The sequence below is a fragment of the Mesocricetus auratus genome, unplaced genomic scaffold, assembly GCF_017639785.1.
Source record: "Mesocricetus auratus isolate SY011 unplaced genomic scaffold, BCM_Maur_2.0 Super-Scaffold_100081, whole genome shotgun sequence".
Lineage (NCBI taxonomy): Eukaryota > Metazoa > Chordata > Mammalia > Rodentia > Cricetidae > Mesocricetus > Mesocricetus auratus.
Genome location: NW_024429237.1, coordinates 505,635 through 527,033, shown reverse-complemented (window position 1 = coordinate 527,033; position 21,399 = coordinate 505,635). Strand labels below are relative to the sequence as shown.

Sequence of the window (21,399 nt, the reverse complement as noted above, 5' to 3'; positions counted from 1 at the left end):
GTTGATCTTACTAGAATCAAAGGTTGTGACTGGGTGAGATGACACACACCTGTAGTCCCAGCCCTGGGGATGCTGCAGCAGGAGGATCACAGTTTGAGACCAGCCTTGGTCACCTATCAAGACTCTGATATAATAAAGAAAACAACAGCATGGTGGCACAGTCTTTAATGTTCATACGGGGAGACAGAACCAGGTGAATCTCTGTGAGTTCCAGGCCAGCCAAGGCTACGTAGTGAGATCCCATCTCAAAAACTGAAGAAAAGTCTAATCCAAGAAGGGACACAGCTCCCAGTCTGAAACAGAAAGGGCTAGAACCTAGGGGCAGGAGGCCCAAGGCCCAGCTCCTCCGGTGTGGGTAGGAAGTGTTTCTCATACCCAGAGTGAAGAGGGGCAGAGGCTGGAGGGGGCTCAGTGACAGCCTCCACCTCCTCCACTTCCAGGATGGGTCCGTCCTTGGGCAGCTGGGGCAGGTCCACCTCCTGGGGAGATGGAGGCTTGAAACTCCGTCCGTCCCTCCCACTTGCCCAAGTATCCCCCAGTTGGAGAGTGGTGCTCCCACAGTTGGCACTTTCTCACCTTTATGTAAGGCTGCCCAGAATTGCTGTTGGCAGGGTCAGGAACCCTCTCCCAGATCCACTGGGGAAACAACTTGTGTCGTTGGTGGAGGCACCTGGCCAGCAGGGACCCAGTGCAAACATTTTGATAGAATCCATGAATGTCCTGAGCCCCGAGGCCACCCATCCAAGGCCTAACTGCTGAACCCCCCACCAGGGTAGAGACCCCATACCTGAAAGCCTTACCTGGTAGTGGCCAGGCTCAGGCCACAGCCCATCAGGAACAAGCCCCACAGGGACAGGACCCAAGGCAGAATCTTCCAGCTGACCTTGTTATCTGTGGGTTGGGAGGATAGGTGGGACTGTGCAGCCATCTTGAACAAGGAGTCTGGGAATGGGTGGGGCTGAAGAGGCAGCCATTCTGAAGAACGGGGTGAGACTTAGGGCTGTAGAGGTGTGCTAACAGGCAAAGTCAGGGTTGGGGGGATGCTATTCCAGACAAACATTGCTGGATAATACAACATCATTTAGGAGAAGCAAAGTACCCTGAGGCAGACTTGGAGTGTGGTCCTGGGTTCCATCCTCAGTGCTATCCTATACATAATCCTCTCAGTCAGAAACTACCCGACACTGAAGCCTGTGTTATGACTTCAAGACACCCCTAGCCTGAAGTGGGCAGGCAGCCCCATCCCCCACCTCATACCTGGTAGGTGAAGCCAAAGGCTGGGACCCGGTGGGCCCTGTCCTGCAACAGTGGACACCATCACCCACAGCTCGAAGGAACCCCAGTGAAGGCTTGGCAGAGTGACAGTCTGAGTATCACTGCTCACTGAAGGACACAACCAAAGACATTGGGGACCAGTGAGATCAAGCCCTGGGCCCTCTACACATGCTCTTTCCTCTGTGGCTTTTATGTGACGTTTATTATTTTCTGGGGGGTGTTCATATGCCTGCCACGGCACACACAAGGAGGTCACAGGCCTCCTTGCCACCCGTCCTACCACAGGGGTCATCTCAGGTCTGTAAATGTTGTTCAGTGTCACTTCCTTAACCAATCTTCTGACCTTTCGTTTAGAACGGACCCTCGTTCTATGCACAGCTCTCATCCCCATGTGGCTGATTAGATGCTATCTTAGTGTCTGTGAATCTTCCATTGGGAAGTCAGATGAGTGCTGCTTCTAGTGCGCAAGGCCCTGAGTTTGATCCCCAGCCCCGAGGAAGGAAGGAAGCACGGAGGAAGGGAATGGTCAAGGACACAGGGGTGTGTGGCTCGGAATGCAATTTCCAGGTCAGGCTGAGGTCAAAGGAGACCCTGTCTCAACAGACAAAAAAAATTTCAGGTTTCACAAATCCACTGTAACCACATGTGCACAGTATTTGGTAAAGACACACTTTCTGATTGAGGAACAAGAGGACATGCTGATGTCCCTGGAGTGTCCCCAATGCTGACTGTTTACTTAGTCCCTGTGTGATGGCCTAAGCGTGGAGGTCATGTGGGAGTTGGTTCTCTCCTTCTGCCATGTGGGTTCCAGGGATTGAATTCAGGTGGTCGGACTCGCGGCAGGGGTGTTGTTTTGGTGAGCTATTTCACAGACCCATGAGTCAGGTTTTGTAACAAGTTCAGATAACTTTTATCGTTAGGGAAAAAGAATAACAGTTTTGTTTCTTCAGCGATGGGGATAAAACCCAGGGCCTTGTACATGCTGGACGCTTGCTGAGCCACGACCCAGCCCCTCACTGGGGAACTCCCCAACAGAGTAACAATGCTTTCAGAAAGGAGTCTGTTCTTTTAGATTTTTTCTTATGAACATGGTGGTGGTGAATGTCTGAATGTCTGCCTGTGCACCATGTACATGCAGTGCCAGTGGAGACCAGAAGAGGGTCAAATCCCCTGAGGCTGGAGATCAGAGTCTCAGGCTATGTAGGTGCTGGGAACGGAACCCAGGACTTCTGCAAGAGCAATCAGTGTTCTTAACTGTTGAACCTCTCTCCAGCCTCAGGAATTTGTTATTATAATAAAACATATTCTATCTAAAGGGTAACAGAAGGAAATAAAAATCACGTGCAATCCTACAAGCCTTGTTGACATTGAGAGAAATTTCTTGGCATATTTGAGCCTTGGTTTTGCTTAATGTTGGGCCTCTTCTCAAAAAACAAAGCCATCTCAGAATCTGTAATCTTTTTTATACTTGTCACTTAATGAAATATGACAGGCATTCATCACTGTCATCGAGGATAGTCTGGAGCTTCTGTCTTTAATGTCTCATCACTAGCCAAGACCTATTGTCCTCTGGGAACTTGGTGACAGAATTCCCAGTAGCTGAGGATGTAGGGACAGGATGGGTGACAGGAAGGGACAGAGGAAGGGACAGGAGGCTGGACACTCACCATTCATGCAGACAGTGGGGACGGCTCCACCCTGTATGCACAAGGTGTAGTGTGTGGCCCAGCCTCGGAGCTTGTGTCTTGGTACCTCTCCCCATGCTACCACAGGTGTCCCTGGGGGGTCGTCTTGGAGTAGCCAAACTGCTGGCCCAGCAAGGGGTACTGTGAAGAAACCTAGTGTATCAGTATACTGCAGTTCCATGAGGTGCACCCCCATTCTCGAGTGCCACTTCTTACCTAACTCCTCAATAAATGCCCAAACTGGGGGTGCGGCAGCTAACCCCCCAGGGAACACTGCAGTCACTCTAATTCGATAGGGGACCCCTCCTTCGAAATCTCCTAGGGGAATAGGAAGAAGAGAACATTAGCGTGGGTCTCCCTCCCCCATGCAGGGCTTACTTGTAGGAGCTATCCCTTGGCCCCTGGAGGAGGCTACTCACAAAGCTCCAGTGAGACTTGAGACTAGAGGGAAAAGAAAAGCAAGCTGTAAACAGCACAGGAAGGGGCAAGTTCCAGCTGTGTGCAGTGACTTGTCCCGTGGCACTCTGAGGCTGGGCTACCCAGAGAGACTCTGTCTCCAGAACCTAAAAGGCTGGCCTGAGAGTGCGACTCAGGGGGTAGAGAGCCCGCCGAGGGCTTGTGCAAAGCCCTAGTTAGGCTCTCAATAAAAGCAGTGTGTCTCTTGACCATTGAGTCATTTCTCCAGACTCTTATTTTATTTTTGATACAGAGTCTTACTATAGAGTCCTGGCGGGCCTTGACCTCATAGAGACTGGTCTCCTCTGCTCCTGAGTGCTAAGATTAAAGGCATTGGTGTGGGGGCACATGCCTGTAATCCCATCACTTGGAGGGTGGATACAGGAGGATCAGAAGTTCAGGGTCACCATTGGCTGCTCAATTCAAGGTCAGCCTGGGATACATGAGACTATCTGGGGAGAAAAAGAAAGAGTAAAAACTAAAATAATATCTGGGTGTATGATACACACCTTTAGTTCAGGCCAGCCTGATCTACACAGGAAGTTCCAGCCAGGCAGAGTTGCACAGTGAGACATTGTTTCAAAAATGAAAAAAAGGATTGAAGGGCTGCAGAGATGGATCTGTGGTTATGAGCACTGGCTGCTCTTCTAGAGGACACAGGTTCAGTTCCCAGCACCCACATGGCAGCTCACAACCATCTGTAACTCCAGTTCAGGGGACCTAGCATCTTCTTCTGGTCTCCATGGGTACTGTATGCACTTGAAACATACTTACATTCACGCAAAACACCCATACACAAAAATAACTTTTTGTTTTGTTTTGAGACACGGTTTCTCTGTTTAACATCCCTGACTATCCTGGAACTCACTCTGTACATCAGGCTGGCCTCAGACTAAGAGATCCACCTGTGTCTGCCTCCTGAGTGCTGGAATTAAAGGCGTGCGCCACCACCACCTGGCACACATAGCCAGCATTCAAGAGGCAGAAGCAGGTGGATCTCTATGAGTTCAAGGCCAGCCTGGTCTAAGATTAGTTCCAGGACAGCCAGAAATATATATTGAGACCCTGTAACAAAAATAAAGTAAAATAAGGAGCCAGACATGGTGGCACATACCTTTAGTTTCAGCACTGGGAGACAGAGTAGGTGAGTTCCAGGCCAGCCTGGTCTACAGAGTGAGTTCCAGGACAGCCAGGGCTACACAGAGAGACCCTGTTTTGAAAAAACCAAAAACAAGCCGGGTGTTGGTGGCACACGCCTTTAATCCCAGCACTCAGGAGGCAGAGGCAGGCGGATCTTTGTGAGTTCCAGGCCAGCCTGGTCTACAGAGTGAACTCCAGGACAGCCTGCAAAACAAGAGAAACCCTGTCTCGAAAAACCAAAAAAAAAAGAAAAAGAAAAAAGAAAAAAAAAAGAAAAAAGAAAAAGGAAAAAAGAAAAAAAAAGTAAAGAAAAACCCAAAAACAATAAAAAAAGAAAATTAAATAAAACAAGGATCTGGAGAGATACCTCCATGGCTTAGATAACACATTGTACTTACAGAGAGCCCAGGCTGGGTTTCCAGCATCATGTATGTAACTCTAGCTCCAGGAGCTTCTGAGTATACCTGCACACATGTGCACACACACACAGACACACAGCACCATGTGCACACACACAGACACACAGCACCATGTGCACACACACAGACACACAGCACCATGTGCACATACACACAGACACACACCCATGGGTACACACACACAGACACACACCCATGTGCACACACACAGAAACACACCCATGTGTACACACACACAGACACACACACGCATGTGCGCACACACAGACACACACACCCATGTGCACACACACACAGACACACAGCACCCATGTGCACACACACAGACACACACACCCATGTGTACACACACAAACACACAGCACCCAAATGCACATACACACACAGACACACAGCACCCAAATGCACATACACACACAGACACACAGCACCCATGTGCACACACACACAGACACACAGCACCATGTGCACATACACACAGACACACACCCATGGGTACACACACACAGACACACACACCCATGTGCAAACACACAGACACACAGCACCCATGTGCACACACACAGACACACAGCACCCATGTGCACACACACAGACACACACACCCATGTGCACACACAGACACACACACCCATGTGCACACACACAGACACACACCCATGTGCACACACAAAGACACACACACCCATGTGCACACACATACAGACACACAGCACCATGTGCACACACACAGACACACAGCACCATGTGCACACACACAGACACACACACCCATGTGCCCACACACACAGACACACAGCACCCATGTGCACACACACAGACACACAGCACCATGTGCACATACACACATACACACACACCCATGTGTACACACACACAGACACACACCCATGTGCACACACACAGACACACACACCCATGTGCACACACAGACACACACCCATGTGTACACACACATACACACACGCCCATGTGCACACACACAGACACACACACCCATGTGCACACACACAGACACACAGCACCATGTGTACACACACAGACACACACACCCATGTGCACACACACAGACACACACCCATGTGTACACACACAGACACACACACCCATGTGCACACACACAGACACACACACCCATGTGTACACACACAGACACACAGCACCATGTGCACATATACACACAGACACACAGCACCATGTGCACACACACAGACACACAGCACCATGTGCACATACACACAGACACACACACCCATGTGTACACACACAGACACACAGCACCCATGTGCACACACACAGACACACAGCACCCATGTGCACACACACAGACACACAACACCCATGTGCACACACAGACACACACACCCATGTGCACACACACAGACACACACACCCATGTGTACACACACAGACACACAGCACCATGTGCACATATACACACAGACACACAGCACCATGTGCACACACACAGACACACAGCACCATGTGCACACACACACAGACACACACACCCATGTGTACACACACAGACACACAGCACCCATGTGCACACACACAGACACACAGCACCCATGTGCACACACACAGACACACAACACCCATGTGCACACACAGACACACACACCCATGTGCACACACACACAGACACACAGCACCATGTGCACACACACACAGACACACAGCACCATGTGCACACACACAGACACACAGCACCATGTGCACACACACAGACACACACACATATGCACACACACAGACACACACACCCATGTGTACACACACAGACACACAGCACCTAAATGCACATACACACACAGACACACAGCACCCATGTGCACACACACACAGAGACACACAGCACCCACGTGCACACACACACAGACACACACACCCATGTGCACACACACAGACACACACACCCATGTGCACACACACAGACACACAGCACCCATGTGCACACACACACAGACACACAGCACCCATGTGCACACACACACAGACACATACACCCATGTGCACACACACAGACACACACACCCATGTGTACACACACAGACACACAGCACCCAATTGCACATACACACACAGACACACAGCACCATGTGCACACACAGACACACAGCACCCATGTGCACATACACACAGACACACACCCATGTGCACACACACAGACACACACACATATGCACACACACAGACACACACACCCATGTGTACACACACAGACACACAGCACCTAAATGCACATACACACACAGACACACAGCACCCATGTGCACACACACACAGAGACACACAGCACCCACGTGCACACACACACAGACACACACACCCATGTGCACACACACAGACACACACACCCATGTGCACACACACAGACACACAGCACCCATGTGCACACACACACAGACACACAGCACCCATGTGCACACACACACAGACACATACACCCATGTGCACACACACAGACACACACACCCATGTGTACACACACAGACACACAGCATCCAAATGCACATACACACACAGACACACAGCACCATGTGCACACACACAGAGACACACACACCCATGTGTACACACACAGACACACAGCACCATGTGCACACACACAGACACACAGCACCATGTGCACATACACACATACACACACACCCATGTGCACACACACACACAGACACACAGCACCATGTGCTCACACACAGACACACACACCCATGTGCACACACACAGACACACACCCATGTGCACACACACACAGACACACACACCCATGTGCACACACAGACACACAGCACCATGTGCACATACACACACACCCATGTGCATACACACACAGACACACAGCACCATGTGCTCACACACAGACACACACACCCATGTGCACACACACATACACACACACCCATGTGCACATACACACAGACACACAGCACCCATGTGCACACACACACAGACACACAGCACCCATGTTCACACACACAGCACCCATGTGCTCACACACAGACACACAGCAACCATGTGCACACACACAGACACACAGCACCATGTGTACACACACAGACACACACACCCATGTGCACACACACACAGGCACACAGCACCATGTGTAGACACACATACACACACACCCATGTGCACACACACACAGACACACAGCACCATGTGCTCACACACAGACACACACACCCATGTGCACACACACATACACACACACCCATGTGCACTCACACACAGACACACAGCACCATGTGCACACACACAGACACACAGCACCATGTGCACACACATAGCACCATGTGCACACACACAGCACCATGTGCACACACACAGACACACAGCATCATGTGCACACACACACAGACACACACACCCATGTGCACACACACACAGACACACAGTACCCAAATGAACATACACACAGACACACAGCACCCATGTGCACACACACACAGACACACAGCACCATGTGCACATACACACATACACACACACCCATGTGTACACACACACAGACACACACCCATGTGCACACACACAGACACACACACCCATGTGCACACACAGACACACACCCATGTGTACACACACATACACACACGCCCATGTGCACACACACAGACACACAGCACCCATGTGCACAAACACAGACACACAGCACCATGTGTACACACACAGACACACACACCCATGTGCACACACACAGACACACACCCATGTGTACACACACAGACACACACACCCATGTGCACACACACAGACACACACACCCATGTGTACACACACAGACACACAGCACCATGTGCACATATACACACAGACACACAGCACCATGTGCACACACACAGACACACAGCACCATGTGCACATACACACAGACACACACACCCATGTGTACACACACAGACACACAGCACCCATGTGCACACACACAGACACATAGCACCCATGTGCACACACACAGACACACAACACCCATGTGCACACACAGACACACACACCCATGTGCACACACACACACACACACAGCACCATGTGCACACACACACAGACACACAGCACCATGTGCACACACACAGACACACAGCACCATGTGCACACACACAGACACACACACCCATGTGTACACACACAGACACACAGCACCATGTGCACACACACAGACACACAGCACCATGTGCACATACACACATACACACACACCCATGTGCATACACACACACAGACACACAGCACCATGTGCTCACACACAGACACACACACCCATGTGCACACACACAGACACACACCCATGTGCACACACACACAGACACACACACCCATGTGCACACACAGACACACAGCACCATGTGCACATACACACACACCCATGTGCATACACACACAGACACACAGCACCATGTGCTCACACACAGACACACACACCCATGTGCACACACACATACACACACACCCATGTGCACATACACACAGACACACAGCACCCATGTGCACACACACACAGACACACAGCACCCATGTTCACACACACAGCACCATGTACACACAGACACAGACACACACACCCATGTGCACACACACACAGACACACACACCCATGTGCACACACACACAGACACACACACCCATGTGCACACACACACAGGCACACAGGACCATGTGTACACACACATACACACACACCCATGTGCACACACACAGACACACAGCACCATGTGCTCACACACAGACACACACACCCATGTGCACACACACATACACACACACCCATGTGCACTCACACACAGACACACAGCACCATGTGCACACACACAGACACACAGCACCATGTGCACACACACAGCACCATGTGCACACACACAGACACACAGCATCATGTGCACACACACACAGACACACACACCCATGTGCACACACACACAGACACACAGTACCCAAATGAACATACACACAGACACACAGCACCCATGTGCACACACACACAGACACACAGCACCATGTGCACATACACACATACACACACACCCATGTGTACACACACACAGACACACACCCATGTGCACACACACAGACACACACACCCATGTGCACACACAGACACACACCCATGTGTACACACACATACACACACGCCCATGTGCACACACACAGACACACAGCACCCATGTGCACACACACAGACACACAGCACCATGTGTACACACACAGACACACACACCCATGTGCACACACACAGACACACACCCATGTGTACACACACAGACACACACACCCATGTGCACACACACAGACACACACACCCATGTGTACACACACAGACACACAGCACCATGTGCACATATACACACAGACACACAGCACCATGTGCACACACACAGACACACAGCACCATGTGCACATACACACAGACACACACACCCATGTGTACACACACAGACACACAGCACCCATGTGCACACACACAGACACACAGCACCCATGTGCACACACACAGACACACAACACCCATGTGCACACACAGACACACACACCCATGTGCACACACACACAGACACACAGCACCATGTGCACACACACACAGACACACAGCACCATGTGCACACACACAGACACACAGCACCATGTGCACACACACAGACACACACACCCATGTGCACATACACACAGACACACACCCATGTGCACACACACAGACACACACACATATGCACACACACAGACACACACACCCATGTGTACACACACAGACACACAGCACCTAAATGCACATACACACACAGACACACAGCACCCATGTGCACACACACACAGAGACACACAGCACCCACGTGCACACACACACAGACACACACACCCATGTGCACACACACAGACACACACACCCATGTGCACACACACAGACACACAGCACCCATGTGCACACACACACAGACACACAGCACCCATGTGCACACACACACAGACACATACACCCATGTGCACACACACAGACACACACACCCATGTGTACACACACAGACACACAGCACCCAATTGCACATACACACACAGACACACAGCACCATGTGCACACACAGACACACAGCACCCATGTGCACACACACACAGACACACTACACCCATGTGCACACACACACAGATACACAACACCCATATGCACATACACACAGACACACACACCCATGTGTGCACACACAGGACCCATGTGCACACACACACAGACACACAGCACCATGTGGACATACACACAGACACATACATCCATGTGTAAACACACACAGACACACAGCACCCATGTGCACACACACACAGACACACAGCACCCATGTGCACACACACAGACACACACACCCATGTGCACACACACAGACACACAGCACCCATGTGCACACACACAGACACACAGCACCCATGTGCACACACACAGACACACAGCACCCATGTGCACACACAGACACACACACCCATGTGCACACACACAGACACACAGCACCATGTGCACACACAGACACACAGCACCATGTACACACAGACACAGACACACAGCACCCATGTGCACACACACACAGACACACACACCCATGTGCACACACACACAGACACACACACCCATGTGCACACACACAGACACACACACCCATGTGTACACACACAGACACACAGCATCCAAATGCACATACACACACAGACACACAGCACCATGTGCACACACACAGAGACACACACACCCATGTGTACACACACAGACACACAGCACCATGTGCACACACACAGACACACAGCACCATGTGCACATACACACATACACACACACCCATGTGCACACACACACACAGACACACAGCACCATGTGCTCACACACAGACACACACACCCATGTGCACACACACAGACACACACCCATGTGCACACACACACAGACACACACACCCATGTGCACACACAGACACACAGCACCATGTGCACATACACACACACCCATGTGCATACACACACAGACACACAGCACCATGTGCTCACACACAGACACACACACCCATGTGCACACACACATACACACACACCCATGTGCACATACACACAGACACACAGCACCCATGTGCACACACACAGCACCCATGTGCTCACACACAGACACACAGCAACCATGTGCACACACACAGACACACAGCACCATGTGTACACACACAGACACACACACCCATGTGCACACACACACAGGCACACAGCACCATGTGTAGACACACATACACACACACCCATGTGCACACACACACAGACACACAGCACCATGTGCTCACACACAGACACACACACCCATGTGCACACACACATACACACACACCCATGTGCACTCACACACAGACACACAGCACCATGTGCACACACACAGACACACAGCACCATGTGCACACACACAGCACCATGTGCACACACACAGACACACAGCATCATGTGCACACACACACAGACACACACACCCATGTGCACACACACACAGACACACAGTACCCAAATGAACATACACACAGACACACACACCCATGTGTACACACACAGCACCCATGTGCACATAGGCATGGACATATAATCAAAATGTTTTAAAATCTTAAGAGTAAAGCCAAAGAAAATGTGGAGTTGTAGAGTCCAGGCTCAAGTGGATACACCTACAAAACACTCGAGAGCCTTAGCTTACAGGGCACTGAGGGAGAGGAGGCAGGAGGATTGTAAGAGTCAGAGGATAGGGAGTTTCCTGCGGACTGTGTCTCCTAGAGAAGTCAAAAGCTGCACCTGCGAACTCTCCCTGGCGTGACTGTCCAAATGTGAGCTGAGCAAGGACGACAACAACAGACATGCCAAAGCGGATGGGAAAGCCCACGGAGGCCTCCGCCCTCACAAGGAACCGCAAGCCACTGAGGAGTGGTGGGAGCACTGAGGAGTGCTAGGAGCACTGAGGAGTGCTGGGAGCACTGAGGAGTGCTGGGAGCACTGAGGAGTGCTGGGAGCAGGAGAGATTGTCTTCACCAGGGAGGAGCACAGGGAGTGGTTGTGCAATGTGGTTAGCCATAAGACGCACAAGCAACACGGCACAGACTGTTTGTGTGTACAAACATGTATATACACATATCCATGCACAAGCAACTAATGGAAAAACGAGGCCGTGAATCTGAAAGGGAGCAAGGAGGAGTGTATGTGAGGGTTTGCGGGGACGAGAGGGAGGGACAAGTGCAATCATATTATAATCTCAAAAAACAAAAATAAAATAAGTATTGGAACAGCAATGGTGGCACACTCAGGAGGCAGAGGCAGGCAGATCTCTGTACGTTTGAGGCCAGCCTGGACTATAGACTGAGTTCCAGGATAGCCAGGGATATTCCACAGAGAAACCCCTCTCAAACAAACAACAACAACAACAAAACCAACTCCCCCCCGCAAAAAACCTAAAAAATAAGTAAATAAAAATAATGTAAAATAAGTCCCCAAAGTGGGGAAAGCAGGGAACCAGGCTCTGCAGCTGAGCCCTCTTTGCTGCTGGTCCAGGGCTGCCCAAAGGGCGTTCTCCAGCCTTTGTGCTCAGGGTGTTGCTCTGTCAGCAACCACAGTTTGATTTTGCCCCGAGGTCACGAAATAAAAGTGCAGGCCACTGAGAGGCATGGACACAGACCTGCATATGAGTGACACTCCTCTCAAGAGAGTGGTGTGTCTGCAAAGTGGGCCAAAGAAGGAATGTTCCAGAATCATTATCCAGTGCTTGTCTCTCTTGCTTCTCTCCCTCTGTCCCCCTCCTGCCTTCCCTCCCCCTCCCTCACTCCTCTTCCCCACCTCCCTCACTCTCCCTTTCTCCTCCTCTCCCTCCCCTCACCCCGGCTGTCCTAAAATTACTAAATAGTGATCCCCCTACCTCAGCCTCCTGAGTACAGGTGCAGACCACCACAGGCTAGGACTCCTCTTTTCATCGGTGCACACATAAGCTTCAGCATCTGACCTATGTTTCCCTCCCAACACCTCGTTTTCTTCCTTTATACCCGAGGCCCATGTCCAAATACCAAGGCGCAGTCTGAAAGCCTTTGATGGCCTCTGGAGTTTCCCCCACAATTTGAACCTTATCTGGCTTCCTAGGTTACCAGGCAACCTCCCTCTGGCACAGATTCCCACCAGGGTACCGTCGCCAGAACATGACCTGTAGAGTCAGTAGATGCAGCACTATGTTCTGAGCACCCCCAAAACTGTGAGCTAAGCAAATCTCTTTATAAGGGTCAGCCCCAGGTATTTTGTTATAGTAACAGCACATGTACTGGTGTAGACGGGATCCCAGGTGTCTGAGGGCCTAACCTGGTAACGAAGTGCTGAGGTTTTCACTGGGAAGACGGATCCAGCTTATATTGTCCAGGCTGTCACCATCTCGAGCCCAGTCCACCACATACTCCCACGGTTCCATGGTCCCTTGTTGCCAGGTCACCAGTAGCCCTGGGCCCCCGTCAATGCTGGTGACTACGTCTTGGGGGACAAATTCTGGAGCTGGAAGCAGAAGGAGACATCTTGACTGTTCATTCAAGAGGGTTAGCTTGTCCCCCAAGGTAATGGGCAGAGGATGGACATTCATGTTGTCTTACCCAAGCAGACCAAAGACAGGTTGGTGAGAAGTGTCCTGTTGGTGGTGTTGACAGTGGATACCACAGCCCACTCCATCAGTGTGGGGATGGAAGACTTGCAGCAAGGGACCTCTTCTTGAGTCATAGCAACATCTCCAACCCCAAACCAGACTCTGTAAGTCACCTGCACACAGGGTCCCGGGTCCTGAGTGAGGAAACGTGGTTAGTGTCCCCCCGTTTTGAGTACCCACTGTTTATGATGGACGTGTGAAGTCACGCAGTGTGGCAGCATGTGGGGCCCAGCTTATGGATGTAGACACTGAATCTCAAAGGAGGGCTGGGGAGGGAAAGGAGACACTTCTGAGGGTATAAAGTTTAAGGGGGAGCCTGGAGTGGCTCACAATCTCAGTACTCAGGAGGCAAAGGCAGGAGGCGTTGCCACAAGTTTGAGGCCAGCCTGGGCTATATGTGACCCTGTCTTAGGAAACAAAACCAAGTCTGTAGCAATCTGGGTACCAACTTTACATAAAGGTAACTTTGATCCTGCACCTATGGCCCTGCCTGGTTCTGCTCTCACTAATCCTGGTGTAGGTATCAATCAGACCAGACTTTAAAAACAAACAAAACAACAGCAGCAACAACAACACACTCGATTTCTTTTTTTAAATACTTAAATCCAGGGCTGGGGAAAAGGTTTAGTTGGTAAAGCAGTTGGTAGAGACAAGTGGATCCCTGGGACTCACTGGCCAGACAGCCTACCCTGGTTGGTAAGCTACAGGAAAAGTGAAAAACCATGTCTCAAAAAGAACCTGAAGAAAAACAAGAGGGCTCTGGCCTCTTCATATACACACACTTAAACACGTACGAACACATGCACACATACAAATGTTTATCTTTTTCGAGATTTCGTGTGTGTGTTGGGGTATGTGCACATGACTTCAGGACCAAAGCAGCCAGAGGATTCCCTGGAGCTGGAGTTATGGATGCTGAAAGCTGCCTGGTGCGGGAGCTTAGACTCAAGCCCACACTCCCTGCAAGAGCAGTAAGCGCTCCTAGCCGCTGCGCTATCTCTCCAGCCCCACAAATATTTATCCTAAATATGAAATCCTTTTCTTTGTATTTCGTGTGAATGTGTGCGTGCGTGTGCATTGCCTCTGACCCACACGTGCCGGGTCAGAGGGCAGTTTCTCAGGGGTTGACTTTCTCTTTTCATCTTGTTTAAGTGGCTTCTCTCTCACTGTTTTTGCCAATGTGCTGACCCAAGAGCTGGGAGACTCTGCTGTCTCCATCCCTATCACTCGAGGAGTTCTGGGATACATGCCACAACACCGAGCTTATTGTGGTTTTGCTTGTTTGTTTAAGATTTATTAGCGGGGCATGGTGGCGCATGTCTTTGATCCCAGTACACAAAGACAGGCAGATCACTGTGAGTTCAAGGCCAGCACAGAGAAACCCTGTCTCAAAACAAACTAACAAAAAAGTTTGACTATGAGCCGGGCAGTGGTGGTGCACACCTTTAATCCCAGGACCCGGGAGGCAGAGGCAGGAGGATCTCTGTGAGTTCTAGGCCTATCTGGTCTACAGAGTGAGTGCCAGCACAGCTAGGGCTGTTACACAGAGAAACCGTATCTCGGGGTGGGGGGCTTGATTATATGATTTTGTGTGTAGGAGTGTTGTGCCTGCTTTGTGTAAGCAGAGACCAGAAGACAGCATGGGTCCCTGGGAACTGGAGCTCCCCTTGTGAGCTAAGATGTGGGTTCTGGGAACTGAAGCTGGGTCCTGTTCAAGAGTAGCCAGGGCTGAGCCATCTTCCCAGCTCCACACCCAGCTTTCTACGTGGTTCCTGAGATTGAGCTCTTCTGGCTTGCTGGGCACTTCACCCCTTGTGTCTCTTTTTTCTTTGAAACAGGACCTCACAAATAGAAGGCCAGCCTCAAACCCAATATGTAGTCAAGGATGACCTTGAACTATTGGTCCTCCTGCTTCTGCCTCCCCGTTGCTGGTATACAGCTGCACTTTCACATCTGGCTCAGGCAGTGCTGCAGACACAACTCACGACCTCAGACGTTCTAGGGAAGCTGCACTCCTGGACTGGCTCCCAGCAGGCCTAAGAGCTCTGAAATATTCATTAAAGGCTCCTGCTCTGTTGCACACCTCCGGCTCTCTCCCTTATGGGTTTGTGACTTCATCCCCAGTGGAAACTTACAAGGATGGGAATGTGTGACCGTTTAAGCGATTCCAGAAAACAGAACAGTATCTAACGTCGTCAACGCTACCACTTAAGGAGACAGAGGCAGGTGGATCTCTGTGAGTTAGAGAGTATAAGTGTACACACACACACACACACACACACACACACACGCATCCACACATATATGCTTTTACATGCATGCATACACTCACAAACCTGCATGTACTCATGCATACGCACACACAAGCATTCAGTTGCATGCAACTTCAGATACCTGCATGTATGCATCATAAATACATGTGGAACTAAACGCATAGCTTTGGCTCAAGAGTCGTATATGTTTTATTACTTGCAGAGTTCAGCCATGGCCAGCAGACGTTAGATGTTCAACAGTATATTCTTTCACTGCTGAGCATGGAGTCTGGGACCTCATACACTCTTACCAAGTATTCTGTCACTGAGCCTCTCACTTTTACGTGCATTGGTGTTGTGCCTGAATGTTTGTCTGTGTGAAGGTGTGAGATCTCCTAGAACTGAGATCACCAGTTCCACAGAGAGTGGTGAGCTGCCATGTGGGTGCTAGGAATTGAACCCGGGTCCTCTGAAAGAGAGCCAGCGCTTTTAAGTGCTGAGCGGTGTCTCTAGCCCTAAGCACCCTCTTCCAAATCTTTTTGTTTTTTAGACTAAGATGCCCTGACCTTGAACTCACTCTGGCTGGTCTTGAACATGCAGTCATCCTTCCTTGGCTTTTTGAGCATTTGGGATCACAAGCGTGGGCCACCTTGAATCGGGAGGATATGACACCCTCTTCTACCACCTGTGTGATGGCCGCACGGGACTCTCCAGCACAAGTGTTACACCCTGCCAAGCTTCACTGAGATCATGTCCTAAGTCTAGACTTTCATATCTGCTGTCTGCTGCCTGGGACACTAGGTCCCACCCAACCAGATCTCTCACAGGTTGTTGTTGGTGGTGACTTCCTGGCACCCAGCACAGCCAGAGACCCCTGCAATCCAGGAAATAACCTCCAGGGGGCAGCAGAGGAAGCCACTGCTGCTTGGGCGTTCCCAGACCCCTTTGTGCTTACCTTCCAGAGAAGCAGGGCTGCCGGTTTGCCAGAGGTCTCACAAACGGTGCCCGATACCCACACATCTTCAGGAGCTGAGGAGGATGGGGGAAAGGCAGGTACAGTTAGATGGACAAGGCTGCCTGGCCTATAGTGGGCCCAGAAGTACAAGACAAATGGAGACATCCTCACCCAGGAATGGCGTGTGGAAGGACAGGTCCCGGCTCCACTCGCCCCATGGATATCCGCTGTCCACACGGCAGCGGCCAGACACCTGGTAGCCGGTGCCAGGTTCCAGGTTCTGCATCACAACAGGAGTCATCATGTCCGTCTTCAGTTGTGACTCCAGCTGCGTAAAGGAAGGGGAAAGTGATGGGGTATCCCTCTCTACGGAGGAGACTCTCTTCTTTTCCCAACGCGGTGTGTGGTCCTGGGTCTGGCACAGGCTGGGCAAGCCCTCTAGCACAGAGTAGTTAAAGCAAGCCCTCAGAGACAGACAGACAGAGAGAGAGAGAGAGAGAGAGAGAGAGAGAGAGAGAGAGAGAGAGAGAGAGAGAGAGAGAACAGGTGTTAATGTCAAGTGGCTTCCTCTGTAGATCAACATCTTACTATTTTAAGCTCTATTTCTTATTGTGTATTCGAGTATATTATGGGTATACAGGTATACTATGGGGGTGTTAGAGGACTACTACGGAGTAACTTCTCTCCTGCCCCTTGTGTGGGTCCCAGAAATCGAATTCAGGTGGTAAAGCTTGCATGGCGACCGCCTTTACCCACTGAGTCCTCTCCCTGCCTCCACTTCATTCTGAGACAAGGTCTCTCGCTGACTCATTTGCTAGGCTGGATGCTCAGTAAACCCTGGGATACACCTGTGTCTTCCTCTGCTGAGGGAGGCTACATTGTGCCTGTCTTTTTATACAGGTGCTGGGACGTCAGGACCTCACGTCTTCGTGTCAAGCACTTTGATGCTGGGTGATCTTCCTATATATAGTCTGTGGTTTGTTTGGGGTTTTTGTTCATTTCTTTGTTTTGACACAAAATTTTTTATCTTAAATTTTATTTACTTATGTTTTATGTGTGGGTGCTCTGCATGCACCCCTACTTGCCAGAAGAGGGCGCCAGATCTCATTACAGATGGTTGTGAGTCACCATGTGGGTGCTGGGTATTGAACTCAGGACCTCTGGAAGAGTAGCCAGTGCTCTTAACCTCTGAGCCATCTCTCTAGCCTGAGACAAAGTTTTTAACTGAGTATCTAGACCAGCACTCCAGAGGAGGCAGAGGCAGGTGAATCTCTGTGAGTTTGAGATCAGCCTGATCTTCAAAGAGAGTTTCCAGGACAGTCTCCAAACCTACAGAGAAACCCTGTCTCGAAAAACAAACAAACAAACAAACAAACAAACAAAAAGAAGATACTCAGGCAGGCATAGCTTTAATCCCAACATGGGATGGGGGGGGCAGAGGCAGGTGGATCTCCGTGGGTTTCAGGCTAGCCAGGATCACTCAGTGAAACCTTGTCTCACTGCCTCCTACACACAAAAAGATACCCAGGCAGTATCTAGAGGTGGCAATGAAACCCTGCTGCCCCAGAGCTCAGGAGGCTGAGGCTGGAGGAGCGTGGCTTTGAGGCCAGCTTGCCTGGCTGCATGGCTACATAGACAGACTCTATCTCCAAAAACAAGAAGCAAGTGCACAGAGTTGCTTGTGAGGCCTTCTGTGTGAGCTTGGGGGTGACTGTGCAGGTGCCAAATGAGCCTGGGCTCTATAGGACTTGGGGTGCTAGCCCATCTACCAGAGATAAGGTGGGCATGAAGCTCCCCCCCACTCACCTGGGTCCACTGCTTCTCCTGGCATCCTTTGTACCGGAATTGACAGATAAGAACCTTATGAGATGGCCACAGGGGTGCATCCCATGGCACAGTGGCCTCCAGGGATTCGTCCTCATAAAAGTCCACATTAGGGAGGAGCTGGGGGGGTATCTGGCTTTACTGCAAATAGGAGGCACTGAGCTAGGGCCTCTAGCCACCCTCCCCGACCCCACCCCACTATGCCTCACCCTCCCACTGAGTTACTTTGGGTTTCCAGATTCACAAAGACAGGGGACCAGAGAGGTTGGCCCTCCTGTGTTCCCCAAATGAGGAGTGTGTCACCCATGGTGAACTGTTCCCGAGGGATGGTCGCCCAGTTCTGCCTGGAAGGCACCTTCACCTCCTGGGTTCTATTGGAATGGCTGTGAGGAGAAAGGCAGGGGAGAGACACATGTTGGCACAGGCTAAGCACCCTGCATTGACCATGCCCTCAACCTGCTCTGTTTCAAAGAGGTACAGCCTGAGGCAAGTGACCTTACCTCACTGTCCCCCCTCTATAACATGCGTGCAATATCCATGCAATTGAAAGAGCTCAACAGTGGGTCAGGTGACTGTCGTGCCTGTCACCTCAGCACACGAGAGATGGGAGCAGCAGGATCCTTAGAGGCCAGCTTCACACAGTAGGACCCTGTCTCAGAAAGCATGCCCTTCTCCACGCCTCCTCCCGACATAACCCGGCCCCCCCCAGGTCCAGCTTTCACTGTCGTGATTCCAAGCACTAGACTGATTTTGAGACAGGATTTCATGTAGCCCAGGCTGGCCACTGGTATTGTAGCTGAGGATGAACTCCTGATCTTCCTGCTCCACCTCCCAGGGGCTGGGGTTACAAGTGTGTCACCATGCCAGCTTAGACTGCCGTGTTCTCAGACTGAACTAGACTGCTTTTCAAAAGTCAAGCTGTCTGCCTGACGTCGTCCAGCAGCAATATAAACCTGCTTCCTAGTACTCCACACGTTTGTCTTCATGTCAATCATGGGAGCACGTGCTGTCATTACTGTCATGGGAGGCTCAGTTAGGAAATGAGTGGGACCTGGCTTGAGGGCCTTGAAAGTGTGGAAGGAATTTCCAGCAGCTGAACTCTAGGTCCTCTTAACCAAAGCCAGTTCAAGCCTGAGTGTCCACTTGCTGTGCCTCAGTTTCCCCAGACCACTCCAGGGTACTCACTACTTCTGACTCTGGTGATACAGCACAAGTGGAGTCTCCGGGTGGCTCAGAACTTCCCAGGAGCAGTTCAGGATTCCCGAGGGCCCCACACTGTAGCACTGCAGAGGGCCAGGGCTGCCTGCGGGGGGCGCAGAGGGCCAGTAGGGCCACGATCAAGTTTCGGGGCCTAAACATGCCAGACTGTGGATGTGTCCATTCTCCTGCGGGCTGCCAAACTGGAGCCCAGGGCCTGACACGTGCTGAGATGGCGCCGAGGGAGTACCGAGCCCCTCCCCATCCTGCTACATCCTGTTGTCGCCGGGTCCCCACCGCCCTACAGCTGTGATCCCAAGCTGGCCACTCAGGAAGCCTCTCACCGTGGGGCCGCGTCCCGAGCAGCAGTGGCAGCAGCAGCAGCTCCAACGGCGTGAGGCGCGCAACCCGGGCCCGGATCATGGCTCCCAGGGACAACAGATACCGCCAGGTCTGGGACTTGCTGCCTGTGAAGGAAGATACCCCGCCCCTGGCGGGAAGTCCCCAAGTCCGCCCACCCCCAGCAATGACA

General features: G+C 51.2%; 1 protein-coding gene across 1 annotated transcript; it reads right to left on the bottom strand.

Moving 5' to 3' along the window:
- Positions 1-150: 150 nt before the first annotated feature.
- Il27ra (interleukin 27 receptor subunit alpha) lies at positions 151-21,362 on the bottom strand. Its single transcript, XM_021223810.2, has 14 exons — positions 21,212-21,362; positions 20,856-20,973; positions 19,896-20,053; positions 19,653-19,678; positions 18,018-18,174; positions 17,847-17,920; positions 14,590-14,773; positions 14,309-14,494; positions 3,177-3,278; positions 2,943-3,101; positions 1,258-1,383; positions 801-891; positions 577-670; positions 151-479 (listed from the first exon to the last, which is right to left on the bottom strand). The coding sequence occupies exons 1-14, from the start codon at positions 21,288-21,290 to the stop codon at positions 309-311; spliced, it is 1,725 nt and encodes a 574-aa protein (XP_021079469.1). The 5' UTR covers positions 21,291-21,362; the 3' UTR covers positions 151-308.
- Between the last annotated feature and the right edge of the window lie 37 nt (positions 21,363-21,399).